The sequence below is a fragment of the Pollicipes pollicipes genome, unplaced genomic scaffold (assembly GCF_011947565.3).
Source record: "Pollicipes pollicipes isolate AB1234 unplaced genomic scaffold, Ppol_2.1 Scaffold_3087;HRSCAF=3621_pilon_pilon_pilon, whole genome shotgun sequence".
Classification (NCBI taxonomy): domain Eukaryota; kingdom Metazoa; phylum Arthropoda; class Thecostraca; order Pollicipedomorpha; family Pollicipedidae; genus Pollicipes; species Pollicipes pollicipes.
The window spans coordinates 39,699,067-39,714,522 of NW_023596225.1; the positions used below are offsets into that span (position 1 = coordinate 39,699,067).

General features: G+C 49.8%; 1 protein-coding gene across 1 annotated transcript in view; it reads right to left on the bottom strand.

Moving 5' to 3' along the window:
• Nucleotides 1-7,670, bottom strand: part of LOC119090140 (octopamine receptor 1) — a gene marked incomplete in the record, with an annotated part of 136,786 nt that extends 129,116 nt beyond the window's left edge. The window contains 1 exon segment of the mRNA XM_037212934.1: nucleotides 7,282-7,670. Coding sequence (XP_037068829.1) covers nucleotides 7,282-7,670 — 389 coding nt within the window.
• Nucleotides 7,671-15,456: the final 7,786 nt, after the last annotated feature.

Genomic DNA, 15,456 nt, shown 5'->3' on the forward strand with positions numbered 1-15,456 from the left:
TACGCACAAAGAGCGCAGCGACGTTCTCAAAAGAAGCAGGCCTTCGTTCACTGGGAGACGACATCCCTCTTTTGAGAGAGGGGTGTCGGTGCTTTAAGATGGCGTTAAGTTTAAAAAAGGTAGGATGGAAATAAGACTGTGCTGGAGAACCCGAAACGATCGTTGGTGAAACAAATAGCAACCAGTCTGAAAAGAGAGAACTTCCAGGTGCGAACAACAGATGTTTGCTGAAGGAGCCAGTGAACGCCATCAGGTCTTAAAGGGGATGCCAAATGCGTCGAGATGCTGCTGGCTGCATGCCCACATGAGAGATAATTGTGTTGTCTCTGGAGGCAGTAATGTAACCAAATGTTTCTCAGACCAAAAGAGGCCAGGACCATCAGAAATGCAGTCTAAGGGACGCAGCCGAAGAATCATGAGAGCCGACTTGCCTACATATTAAGTGATTTTGCTCGACTATTCCATGGGAGACCAGCAACAAATACCGTCAGCACAACACAGAGCTGGGCATATATCCATTGCGTTTACCAGCAGCCACGAGGATCTTTGGTTAAGCCCGGGGCCCTTACACAATAAACCTTTGAACCACCGCCATTGCCTGAAGAGGTCATTCTTTACTCGTCGCTCGAAAGCAGGTGACTAGGAGAGGTCGTTTTTCAATCCTCCGCAACGCTTGAAGCAATATGCTAACACTGAGTGAAAATATAAAAGAACAGGTCACCGGACGCCCTGCTTAAAAAATATGATCTACTTGGGAACACCGCGTCACACCTGGTGCCCACTTCGTGCCATTTTCCGTTGCCAAAATTAGCCGAGGACCCCCTGGCCAGGCGAAGACGTGCTCGTATAGCACAATTTCAAGTGTTTATCGCGTCGATTTCTGGAAAAAATTGTTTCGCTATTTCTCCAGCCACGAGCGAACGAGCGTACTGTGCCTCGACGAATGAGCCTCTTGTCACCTGCAGCCAGGCAGCAAACGAAGCTACCTCCCCAGCAGCTGGCTAAATACGACAGTATACCCCTATTTCAAGCTATCGATACACACACACACACACGCACACACACACACACACACACACACACACACACACACATATATATATATATATATATATATATATATATATATATATATATATATATATGTATGTATATATACATCACCAGATTGGAAACAACTATGTCCGAGGTGTGCTTGGCAATGGTGACATTGTGCCCCGCACCTAAACCAACCTTGAATGCATAATCGTTCGCGGTTTAGTTTGATATGAACGTGCGTTGTCGTTTCCGTACTCGCCTCTGGCATGCCTTTTTTAGATGCTGTTTACGGCATCGAGGTGAAAGATAAAATACATCGTACCGCTCTAGGCCTTTATATTCCAGGTGATTCGAATGTTCTTTGCCATAATCTCTAGATGCCCCTGTACATCTCGTGTTTTAAATTCCTTTCCCAGCTTTCCATGCGGATATATCTTCCTACATTATCCATTCGTAGCACCATGGTGCGTAGATATAAGTCTATGTTCCTCCGCATCGTGTTTCATAAAAGCTGGCAACGCCTTTGACACCGCATGCATCAGTCTTTGCGCCGAAATTGCCTTAATTTTTAAAATTTCAAAGCTTCGCGTCTTGCTACTAGTATACCGTATCTGTCTGCACTTGCGACACATAGTATATTTTGCACCGTTTAGAAGCCAACCAGTTTCGAACCCAGGAGCCACCTCTGCCATAACACTTTTGCTTTATTCCAACAGCCGTATCAATTTACGACTGACTTAATCAGAAACAGCATTAACTACTGCTGCAAATGCAACACGGTGCGTATGATTCCGAAGGGCTCGTCATCTTGGCATGACTAGTGTTTTACTGGAGGTCCCTCGGAGGTCCCTCGGAGGTCCCTCGGAGGTTCCTCGGAGGTTCCTCGTAATACTAGACGCCGGAACCGTCACCGCGCATGCCACGCACGCAAACGTTAGACGGAATACGCATAAAAACGTTAAGGAAAATTCAGGACCTTCTACAACCTGCTGTAAACTACTTTGGGGAAAACAGCAAAAAACAAAAACAAAAGCAAAACAAACAAACCCGTGGGGTGCGCGGAACTCACGCCATGCTTGGAATAGGTTCCAGTTACTTAATTATACTGATTCAAGCAGTCCATGGGCACAGCTTCTGCTGTAGTTGCTCTTGGACACCATAAGATCGATTCGATGCAACAGTGATTCTAATCCAAACATGGACTCAACAATGTATGTACACAAATGACTCGGCAGTCTAAACGGCAGTCTTAACGGAAACGGCAGTCTAAACGGAAACGGCAGTCTAAAAGAAAACTATTTTGATTGAGACCCGCTTCTACAATCTTGGTGCTCAGGTACAAACCAGAATCAGTCGAGGCGAAGGTAGACTTCGATTTAGAAAGATCGCGTGACAAAGATCATTGCAGGTAACGATATAATCGCAGGTCATATATAATCAATAACCGCATCAAACGACGTTATCTAGTACGGATCACATGAAGTTGTGTGGCAAAACTTGTGCGGAATCAATTAAAGGCTACGGTGCATGAGCTAGATGGGGTCATGTTTTAGTGGAGTGCATATATTACTAATTCTAAAATACTTTACTCCGACGTCCTGGTTTGTTTCAGTTCATAACCTATTGTCTCTTGCAAAACGTGCCTACAGTCGGATAAACACAGCATCGTTAGTTCTAATAATAAGGAAACTGGACACATTAATATGAAATAAAATTAAATAGGTCTTAATCAACAAGAAGAAATAAAGATAAACCGGACGGAAAACCAATTGTGTGTTTTCCTACTTTTACTGTCGTACCGCCTCTGGCGGTAAAACCGTGCCTTTTTATTTCATTTCGGTGTCATGAAACTAGTACCAGGTTGTATCGCAATCAGTCTTTTGCTAACGATTTATACAATTCATGACCAGCACAGCACACCATCTGCAGTATCGAGATGACGAAGTCAGAACAACATGCTTTCGATGCGTATAGCGCGCTGCCATAGTCTCCATGATGCGTTGCATGCCACAACGCGTGACTCCCATCCTGCTTAGATGTTCGCATATTTTGGCAACACCAAGATCATGACCACCCTCAGAGGAAACATTGAGCCATGCCTCATGCGAGCCAGAGAATCCAGGGCAGCGGCTGACCTAACCGGAACCAGCAAGGCGGCCGCTGGCAGCGCGGCCAGCCCAGCTCGTGACGTCATGATGCGGCGCGGCTGCCGGCCCCGCACGACCCAGTGCAATAGTCGGTCCCCTCACTCATGGCGGCCAATCAAAATTTGCACCGGTATAAACGGTGCAAATAAGGAATCCTTGCCATAGCCCTGTTCATCCGAAGCCATTTAACCAGCGGGCGGTGTGCGCCAACTTCGCCACATGACGGGGCGGGATAGATATGCATACCTACCCCGCTCCCCTCTCTGGTATCCTCGGGTTAGAGATGGCTAGAGATACAAACAAAACGTCATTGGATGGCTCATGCCGAGTAAGTCGTCAAGTAAGGCTTACAGGCGGCATTGTGGTGGATGATATCTGCGTCATAGTATATCAGGTTAAGTTGAACCTTTTCAAGTTTCAAAAAGGTCTTGCGAGCCAGAGAATCCAGGGCAGCGGCTGACCTAACCGGAACCAGCAAGGCGGCCGCTGGCAGCGCGGCCAGCCCAGCTCGTGACGTCATGATGCGGCGCGGGTGCCGGCCCCGCACGACCCAGTGCAATAGTCGGTCCCCTCACTGTTTGTTTACCCCCTTTTACAATAAAATACCATAATATAGAAAAATGGCATGAAATAGACAACCGAAAATGCAAACTTGTGTATTCGATAATTGTTATTTCCGAAAGCATATCTTGGTATCAAATTGGACCATCTCCTCCTGTCGGTTCAAGGTTTCATGCATTTGTGAACAGTTCAGAACAGCTATGCTCAGAACAGCTCGGGTCAGTTCGCAAGCTGTTCGCGAACAGAGCGCATTCAAGACTGTTCACAAACTGTTGGCGAACATCGCACCTTTAGCCTGCCCGCAGCACACGAGGGCTGTCCCGTAGCGCCCATAGCGCACATAACGCAACACCGGCAGGGTCGGAACAGTTTGGAGAGCACGGACGTCAACGAAATTCTACGGCAGGTACACTTGCTACTCCGGAAGTCCCGAACAGGTGATCATGCAGGGTACTGAAGGGGTACCAAGTGCTGAGGGGTATGAGGGGGATCCTACTACTATGGACCCCCGAACAGGTGATTATGTAGGGGACTGAAGGGGAGCCAAGTGTTTGCAAACGCTTGGCTCACATTCCATTGGTCTAAATTCCTGTGACATTCATCGGTAGCTGTCTGGACAGAGGATTTTTGGGAGAACGAGAGGAAATACCGATGTTGTTTCAGACTTCAAGACACCAAATACCGCCCCTGGAAGTGCTTACACCAAATGTAGGTGTGCGTTAATCGAGTGCCTTCCCACGCGTCTACCTATTTTCTCCCAGGCTTGCGTGGATTGGTTACTTACATATTTCTTTTTACGGTTGATGCCGAACTGAGGCGCTTGTTTCTCCAGGCATTTGTCACCCGGTCTCAATATACCGACGAATGCTTCAATTAGTTTAACTGGATTTCACGTCGCGTCTAGGGCGACGGCCATTTGTGCCACTCAGTTAAGAGACTTCGTTCAAAATACAGATCTTAAATAGTCTAGCACTTGTGGGTTAATGCCGGGCCAGCATTGTAGTGCAGCGGGTTTTTGCGGACTGAATTCCTGGCTGGCCAGGTCGGGTCGGGCTGCGCGCTGACCTTTCGGAAAAAGTCGCGTCCCTATACCAGAAACAGTTCCGCGCCATATAGTACACGCCCAGGTGCACACCACTTTTAAGTTTTACCATTAATTCAATCAGCTGGGATTCATGAAAGCTGCTTCGTCACAACAAAGAGGGTTTCGAGTATCACTCCCAGTCATTGTAATTCTGCGTCATAGCCGAGACACGCGAGCGTATGGAATTTACGATCAGCAATATAAGATAATAAAAATGTGCGATTCCAATGACGTTCTGCACGGCAAATAGTCCAGCAATGCCGACAGTTGAAGGGCTTGGTGGTTGGATTAGTCGAAAGGTTTGGGGTTCTTACGCTAAAAATAGCCGACCTTCATCACGTCCGGAGGTGCCAATTAAACGAAAATAGCAAGCAATCATTGGTTATTCTGCATGCTCATGCATATCCTGATAATACTTGATGTCTTTGGTTATCCAAGTCGCCTGGTACATTGAACATCGATTATTTTTAGCACACAAACTCACGATTATTTTCGCTGCAAGAAAAATGTCTTCCAAACTTTTAAACGGCACGGCAGAGTCGACACGTCACGTCAAGATGTTATTTATTGATGCACTTGCTATCGATGGCGTAATTACCGCCATGGAATACATCACGCGTGGAAAACGCGCTGCAGTGGCCTGACACTAACCAGACGACCTTTCAGTCGAATTAGAATACAATTTCGTCTATAAATTCTGGGTAAGGTCCAGTTTAGGCTTTTGACAGTGCAGACATGATCTGAGCCTTCGGTTGCCGTGGATGCCTGTCGTTAATGTAAGCGTCATTAAGGCCAGGCGGAGCCTATGTTTCACGTAGACCACGTTTCAGGCGAATGGATGCTCCCGCCTAGTTTTGTATGCAGCGCAATATAGGAGTCCTGGACAAAGCGCCCATGATTTTTCACGTACCTTGCTTTGCCTTTCAGATTTCTTCGTTTGGTGTCAACCGTAACTAGGGGGAAGACCGAAGTGAGCCTCAGATTCTTGAGGACATTGCCATGCAATGCATTTGACCAAGCAATGCTTTTACCGAGTGATGTCATTGTTCCACCACATTGGTATGCCCTCTTAATGAAGGCACAACAAAGGTTGGTTATTTTAAGCAAAAGAGCAGATTTCCTAGTATCGATTTAGAAACTCATGACAAACCTAAGAGAAAATCATTTCAAAGCTGATGTTTATATATCTATGCACATTACACTAATAGCCCCGTGATATTACCGGTCAATGTTCCCACAATTAACAAAATTATGCGTTTTAGAGAGATACAGTTCCAAAACATAGTTTAATCCAGGTAGGATGGCATCAGTCAATTATAGAACAGTGCTCGTCTGACCTCGATGCATAATCTTGCCTACCCGTGCATTTGTGCGTTCATCCCTCGTGTCCGTTCACAGGCATTTATCACTATACGTCCATATGCAGTGGATGATCAGCATTAATCCCGCAGTCTGTTCGCACCCAGTTGACGATGGACGCTAGTCTTCAGTCCACGTCCAGTGGACGCCGAACATCGCTCCCGCCGCTTACCTCCAGTGGACGCCACTGGTCCTGCCGTCTGTCCACGTTCGGTGGACGGACGGCATCTGCCGCCGCGCCGGCCCAAGCCCCTGAACTCCTCCGCTCAGTGGGAGCGTCACAGATCAGAGTCCGGCCCGGCCGCGGGACTTTGACGAGCCGAGCCGCGCGATAAAGCGCTGCTCCTCGCCGCCCCCGCGGCGCCCACTCAGCGGCATCGCGGAGAACGCCGGCCAACATCCGACGGCGGCGGACTCATTTCGCTAATGAGCGGACGCGGCAGGAAGGACGGCAGCATCAGCTGCATAATGCACGCGCACAGCCGGGCTACACGCAAGCTGGCCGCCTTTGGGCTTCGCCGAAACGCGGGTGGGAACGGAAGCTCGGTTGCAGCCTTGCATGCAAGTGAGCAAGTGGTTGCGCTTTGTCGACGCCGACGCTTCATTGAGATGCGTCGTTGGGCGTGAAGGTCAGCGACGCGGCGTCACCCATGAGTGATTAGTTTTTTACGGTCACAACCGACGCATAGTCATGCTGCCAATGTACCAGAAAACTGGATCAGGGTGACATGGCGGCGGCGGGGGCATATCGCTTAAGTGTTTGCCCATTAACTTCCAAGGTTTTCAATCTGATGTTGAGAATGCTGCGCGGTGAAGCAAGACCCAGCAAGTTTGGACTGCACAAGACCAAGTATACCAGTACTCAGTTTTTTGGCTCAGGTATGCAAAGTCCAGTCTGCACACTACGAAGTTTTGTGAGACTGGGGGTGAAATCACATGGTTTAACGGAATGGTGCATATGCACTGCAAGCCCCAATGTTATTTTCCATTGCAAATTCGCGGGGAAGCGCAGTTGCCAGATTTAACTGACGTCACGGGGCCATCTGGCATCACCAGGACTCGCCGTCTCCCTCACAGAGCCCGCCGACCCACCTGATGTGCATGAGCGTGTGGATGGAGAGCATGGTGCCGAGGCCGACGGCGAAGGCGTTGATCTGGCATAGCGCCTCGCCGAACACCCAGCGGCCCTCGATGAGCGTCACCAGCGCCACCGGCATGTCCAGCGCGGCGACCATCACGTCCGCCACGGCCAGGTTCACCAAGAACAGGTTGGTGCGCGTGCGCATCTGCCGGTTGCGGCAGACGGTGAGGATGACCAGCATGTTGCCCAGCAGGCTGGCCGCCATGAAGAGCAGCATGAGCGCGCTCATGACGATCACGAACGCCGGGCTGTACTTGTGCACGGTGCTGTCGATCGTCGGCGGCAGCGAGCTGTTGCCGTCGGACGGCGCGAACGGCGTCGGGCTGCTGTCGGCCTCCATGGTGGCCGGCGGCGTCCGGGCCCGCTCTGTTCTCGCGCTCCGCCGCGTCCACCTCGCAGACGACAGCTCCGCCGGCGGGCCAGCACCGACACAGCGCCAGCGGCGAGCACCGGCGCGAGCACCCGCGACGCCGCCTCCGCGCGCGGACACCGGCCGCCGAGTGGCGACCGCGCGGCCCGGCGGCGGCGGCGGCGGCGGCGGCAGCGGGCGCCGGGGCGGGGGCGGGACAGGCGGGGCGGGGTGGGGCGGGAACGGTCGGGTCGCGACCGGGCAGCCGTCGTAAAACCACCCGGCGACGCGGCGCCTGCCGAGCGTGCAACGCAGCGAAAACGTGTGTCGGCACGGCATCTGCATGCAAACGGCTCGCTGACAGGCTTAGTGGGGATGATCGAGGAAAACGACCGGAGATGGACATCGGGTAAGGAGACGCATTACTAGGGCAATGATCCCATGCATTCCAGTGTTGATGGATGCCAGAGTACATTTACCAAAGCGTCATGGCGGCGCGGGGCCAATACCAATGTGACGATCGCGGAGCGCAGGATCAGCGAGGCGATAACACACGTGAGAGCTATCAGAAATAGCAATCAACATCCTATACACCGCACAAAACCCTAAGCTAGTAGACCGAGGCGCATCACACCAGCATGTATGACAGAGCGGTCGATCGAACGACGAGACGAAAGGGCAATATTACATCTCAGAGTCTGTCAGGCTGATATTCAATGATGCAGCGTTTACAAGCCAGGTCACTTATCACGTCACACGCAAGTTGACTCACTGTGGGTCTGGCCAGGTAATTTCAGTCGCAAAAAAGGCTTGTGATGATTTCTTTTTTATGATTCTGACCAGAATATTGCGGAAAATGTGAATATTTGGGCGTGTGTTGGCCACAATGGAGTGGACAAAGTGACTGTGGAGTCCGGAGGTTCTCGGATCGTTTAGGCCACTGTGTACTGTATTCGAAATCGCCTTCGGACAAGGTGACCTTGGCGACCTTCCGGTTGACCACTGACGCGCCCACGGCTCGAGAGCGCTAAGAGCGTTTGACGATTTGTGGACGGTACATTTAACTACACCTTGGAGTTGGTGTCAAGTCGCGTCTCCATCAGCTCACATGTGCTCCAAGCGGTTCGATCCTGAAGTCGTGCTCGAGAGCGTGTGACCAGCTGCATGTACCGATGCTGATTTTCGCCGGCGCGACTGTCCGTTCCCTTTCAAAACGGTTTCGTCCGTGTTTACGACCTTTGATCAACGTCCAGGCCTAAGCGTGTCCGCCCATGTTGTGGCTGTCCATGTCATGCGGCTTTTCTGCAAGTAATTAATTAAACGTTTCCAAAGTCATTTGAAGGACAATTAATGAAATTAACGTGCTCATCGTCTGTTGAAAGGCAATGCACATATTTTGTTTAAGTAGCAATGTAGCAGAAAAGGCACTCGTTGTCAGATAACTTTCAAGCGCACGCTGCGAAATACCTAAATAGAGGCTTTTAGCAAGTCCATTTCTCGTCACTGAAAGCCGCGTAAAGCTGCGACCGTTGGCTTCCAAGATATAAGCTTTACGACATTAGCTCCCCAGCGTCTAGAAAGGGTAGTGGATGTGCCGGGCCTAGCAACTAAAGTTCTAAATCATCTCACGGTTTATTTAGGCTCGACTGGCCTCCGGCGCGCTGAGAACCCGAAGCCTGATGTAAGCATGTTGAAACCTCTGAATGACATTTTGACTTCCTCGAATGGACTACTAAATCATTCTTATTAATATTGTATCACTGGTTTCAAATATAGTTTCCTCGCGCACTTTTGAACAAGATATTCCCATGTGTGCTCTTATTCGGAAAGCAAATGCCAATATCCCTTTCTATTGGGATCGTTTTTATATTATCGTGGATGTTTTTTCCAGGCCTCGTCAATTGGCAGTCCTGTTACAAGCAGAGCCTTTCCACTTCTCATTTCACCATACATAATCGTATGTGCACACCTTGGCCCAATCCGCTTAGATTTCTGCCACTGGAATTGGCGCGCGAAATTGGGCATGTTGTTCTGCGGTCCCCAGGCCGGCAAACTCGGTGGGAGGACCTGAAATATAAGTCACTCCCGTGGGTGGGATTAACTGCAGTCGAAATGTTGCCATTAGATAAACCCGATCACAATTATTCCTGACTCACACAACGCTTGAAAGCTAACGCATTCGTGATAATTGCGTGTGATTTCACTGCAATAAAATTCTGCTTTGAAATAGCGGAAATGACCGCGGCCTGCTCCGTAACTGCCGTTCTCAAAACAATTTCCCATTCAAGGGCCATGCACAGGGAGGTCTGTGGCGAAATGTATGCCATATCCGACAGACATCCTGCAGGCAGGCAGATTGCATGTTCTGCCGGCAGACGCAGTAACCACCCCGATCTGCCCAGATCCAAAGTACGGCATAAGATGCCACATATCTCACGTCGCTGAGCTACGGCACAATCGCCTCGGTCTACGCGGAGCGTGAAATCCAATTTACGTTCTCATGATTCACGCTTCGAGGATGTCGAAAATCTTCCCGGCAAAGCCCAAAACGCAAACTATTTCATAGAGCCACGCATTACAAACGCGAGGCTTTCGAGCAGGGGCGTCCCCTTGTACCCTCGCAAGTGTCACAGAACATTCTCGCCGCAACACGAGGCGTGTTTCTCCCCCAATGGCGGATCGGTCTATTCGCGCACGTGTTTTCGCTGCTTTTGTCTTTGTCGGCAATTATAATGCGCCCAGTTTACCGCTGATTCTGCCGTTCCGGGCGCGGTTTGCTCACGAGCGTCGGGAGTTCACCTTTGTTTCTCTCTCGAGGCTCTGGCGCCGAGGACAGAAGGAGAGCCATGGTGGGATGCGCGTGTGGTAGCGGTCGTGTGACGTCCAGAGCGCAGCAAACATGTCGCCATGGTAGCTATGTCGCCTTTGTTTCCCATGACGTCATAATGTGAATTTAGGCCGTCGAAGGTCATTCTGTAATCGTACATGGTCTCGGCCTCGGTCGACAATGCACCTGAAATATCAGTGTATGGTGGGGATATTGATGCACCATGAAAGTTTGTTTCGGTGTGCGCCCACTGAAAGGGAATTTATGAACAGAAAACGCTCACTCATATCACAAGCTCGTATTCACGCACAAACGCACGCACACACGCACACACATACGCACGCACACGAGCACGCACGCACGCACGCACGCACACACACTAATATGCTAACATGAACAATGTACGTAAGTTATCATGATAAGTTCGTTTGCATACATGGGTCTGTGAGTGTACCAACATGTACTAGGCATGGTCGGTTTACTTAATTTAGCCATCCTTGACATTACTTACCGTTTCGCTCGCCCCATGCCGCTCAAGGCGTCTTACTGATGGAAAGTGGATGAAATTACCTTGAATATAATTCACTCTCGACCAGAAGCACAGCTCGAAACGCCGAGTATTGTGACGATAACCAACGTTGGCTTGATAACACAATTTAACCAGCATCTCCTGTTATACTGGGGACCGATGTCCGTCAGCAAAATGAATCTAACTGATAAAGGAAAGGCGGAGGGCGAGGCTTGTCCGCATGGGGTGCTGGTGGGCACCGATGTGCCTGTGCGAGGAGGGGGCAGTGCGAGCATGACGATTTGACACTTAAAAGACTTTGGCTGAGACTGTCGAGGAAAGGCATTCGCCAGCGTGTGTAACGTAGGCGGCCTCACGAACGCACGCGTCCGTGATAATGCTTCGTGTGTTGCGTCGCATGCGCTGCAGAAAGTATTCAAATTTAAAGATGGCAGAGCTCCGGCAAAGTATCCTGCACTTGCAGACTTTCATTAAAGGAATATCCCCGACGGCGGAAGCACGACAGATTTATCGCTTACTTGGGAAAGGTGTGGTTTAGGCGAATTCCTATGGTGCCGGTGGCGAAGCCAAGGAGGGAGGCTTTGGGATCATGGTCATTCTGAAGATGGTGGAGGTCCCCGTAGAGCGAAAGCTTCCAGTACTTTTTGGCAGTTTAAGTAGTCCGTAGGGCTTTAAAACATCGAGAAACGGGCCCTCAGGGTATCCGAACAGATTCACGAGCCTAACACGTTCCCCAAAATCCTACAACATGGCCCCTTTAGCGATGAGGTGGGTCCCCTTAAATGAAGGTTCACATGCCCCCATTTTTCCCACTCCTGGACGCCGCTGATATTCTATGCGTCATCAATCACAACCGGTCGTATATGATAAAAGGCAGACGTGGGTCAACAAACACAAATGCAATGTCGGGAAATATCCTCAACAACTATCCAGATATTTTAATTGCTATCAACAACGATGTGTAATGTCACGTTAAATACTTCGACTAACAGTTATTTCGGAGCACATTCAAGTATCTACTTTTTACGCTGAATACATGTTTACAACTACTAAGTACTATTCCAGTTTAGGGGATTATTTTGCATTATGAGTTAAGAGTTGTTATGCTGACGATTATAGACCCTCATTATACCAGAAGGTACTGATTAAACGACGCCATCATGCAAACATTGTTGACATTGCCAGCGCTCTTTTTCAATGCAGTCGTAAATTCATGTTGAAACGTCGAGCATTGGTAATTGGCAATTGGCAATTGACAGTTGATAACTGCTTTTCACGAAAAAAAAATAAACCGATAGCTTCTAGCCGTTTTTGAAATGTTCTTAGGAATTTGAATCATACTTGTGCCTGGCAGTTTGGCAAGAAACTGATTGTTTTCATGCATTTTTATTGATATTCGATAGCCAAAAGACGTTAATCAAACTCCAGTACGCTTATGATATGAAACAAGCGTCGCTAAAAGCATTTGCCTTTTCAGTCCGCGCTTTTAGCTACCCAAAGTCCCGGAAAATACTCGACCTGGCAACGGCATAAATCTGTCCGACTGTGTTGAATGCTGGCCGCGCCATTATTGTCTACGCCGGTGCCGCGTGGAATAAGCTGGGCTTTGAGGATCATTTAGGACAACGATCATCTGTCGTGGACTATGTCTAGGTATGTAAGCTCTGTAAGTGCTGCGTACCCATTAAGAGAGACGCAGCCAGGATATAAGAGCATGCTTTGTCGCGTCCACGTCAGACATGCCAACGAAATGAATAAAAAAACAAAGGTTTCGGCAGGAAAAAGTCTAGCATCATCATGACCGCACAGACATGATCTTCCTAAGAACTAGCAAACCGCGTATTAACGTACATACTTTTACAAACGTGCCGTGAAATGTCTGTAAGGCGTTTCTATCCGAAAAGCGCCAATAAAAGCTGTGTCGTTAAGAATTAAACAATGACAACTTCTTAAAAGTTTTAAAAAGTTTCGACCAGACGGGTTTCGTGGAAAAGGGGCAATATCACTAATTTTAATAATTGTTTAAATTATCAAATGACGACTTGCTTGATATATCCAATAACCAATTGGCTAACAAAACCAACATTTGCTTATAAACGTAGTTGAACCAGGACCTCCTGGTAAATTTAAGGTCGATAGCTGTCAGCATAAGAACTCGAAACTCATCATGCTGAAACGGCAAAAGATCGGGGCTAATGTTCCTTGCATCATGAATCATTTTGCTTTATCCTTTTCACTAGACAAGACTTGGGACGAGGGGTTTTGGTGTCATGCAATGCTGCGATAAGACCATGTCGACGGAAAACGAATTCTCCATTCTGTCCCCTCGGCCATAGCGAAAACAAATGAGCCAGAATTGCCTCATTCTTTTAAACACAGGGAACTGTCCGAAGGGGTTGGTTATGTACAAAAGCTATTTGAGAGTTGTGTCTTTGACAAATGGTGCAACATGACAAAGTGATCCTCTCATGAGTCATGGCGTCCAATGTTACAGCAAATCGCCAATCAACACCTACTCAAACATTTTAAGTATTTCACACCACCAGCCACGGATTCACAAACGAGTGCTTCAATTTAGTTAAATTCGCCACCAGGTCCATAGCTGACCGCAAATTACGCCAACGCCACTTCTTTTCACGCGCTCTTCTGCCTTCTCCATATAGGTCAGTCCGGTCTTCGTTCCAGGGCAATGCGGCGGAGGGGCCCAGTATTGCTGATCGCACCTGTCGTTATCAGCCAGTCCGACAACGCCGCGGACCGCTTTCCAGCGCGCCTGGCCTTGAAGCCCCGTCGCACATGGCCGACTCTAGGGTTCTACCGCCGGCGGTGGCCAATAATTCGCCGAAGCTTGAGGCCGGTTAGTGTCATGGCGGCCGCCGCCTGAAATTATGGACGCAGATAAAGCCGAGACGAACGAGGTTCTATGCAGATTTGGAGAGTAACTGCTTAGTTGCAGAGCCAGCTGAGCGCACGTAGAGGAATGTTTCGTTTTGTTCAACCATTAGCGTCTTTGCCAGCGAGGACATTCGTTCCCAATGAGCCTTATTCTAATGCACCACGCGTGGGCACTCGCCAACACGGTGCACAGCGCCAAGTTGAAAAGGAGCGGCGGAACATCCTTCCGGATGGCGGATGCCGCAAGTACCCGCACGTGGACGACGTCGCCCTCGCGGCGCACGCCAGCGACGCCCCATCGAGTCGTCCCGAACGCTGCACCGCCCAGGCGCACGGCGCGGGCGTGCATTCAGCCGGCCCCCGTGAGCCAGGCGAGGGCGGCTAGGCGGCATTAAACAACTACCTGGCCGCTCTGACGAACGACCAACCGATCCCGTTGACAGGTTTATTGGACGCGCCGTCAATCAACGTTAACCAGGAGTGTTAGGTCAGTCCCGCAGTTTTCAGGTAAACACATGATGCGAGAGGCACGAAATGACAGCTCTTCGGTGGGATGACCGAGCTGCAGCGTCAAGCATGGGCTGTCCAGGAACAACGACGCGGGCCCCGACACAGGTCTGTCTCGCTTGACGTGATCTAGTTAGGGGCTAGACCGCAGGCTGAGTGAGTCCAGGTTTTGTAGGACCATGCTGGGCTCACCGCGCTTAAACACCAAGTTGTGTGATGTCTGCTTTTCGTTATGTTCTGATTGCCATGCCATCTGTCAGCTCGTAACTGGAAGATAGGCAGCCGATCAGCACGCGACAGCCGACAGTCTTCGCCCTTCTGATAACTTTTTAGTGACGCGGAGACTACCGTCACCAATGCCAACCCTGCTACCGACGGCTCTCAAGCCCTCAACCGGCCAAACCACAGAGTTAAGCACCAAATGGTTTATCATTAACCACTTTTTAAGTGTGGGAACGTGTGTGCGTTTCGAGTTTAAGTGCGAGTTCTAATCCACGTTCTATAACTTATACTCTCACTTCGTTTCGACGCAAGGATTAGTTTTTAGGAATTGTTCAAGAGGGTCACATACGCTGATGTTTGTCACAATCCGCACAGCCTCATTGTTGTCCGAATCAGCTGACCGACAAACCGCAGACAGGAGCAGTCCTCACTCAGACACGGAGCTCAGACAACTGCAGACAGAAGCAGTCCTCACTCAGACACGGAGCTGTGAAGACACGCCAGCTGTGAGGCACAGTCAGGCTTCTTCCTAGCTCAGTGACGGGCGGTTGGTCCGCGAAATCTTGTTTCACTGGCTGGATTTTCGCGAACACGTGATCAGTCTGGCGCCTCTTCCCTTGTGACACAACCAAACCTTTGGAAGAACATGCTGAACTCGACAACGTCAGCAGCGAGCTGCGACAGGTAGTGTTGCAGCACTGCGGTGGCAGCCACCTCGGATCCACAAGAAGGCCCTGCAGTCCGGTGTGCGGCGCGGCTGCGGGCCTCTGCACGTGGCGTCCGCCGCCGAGCCAGCC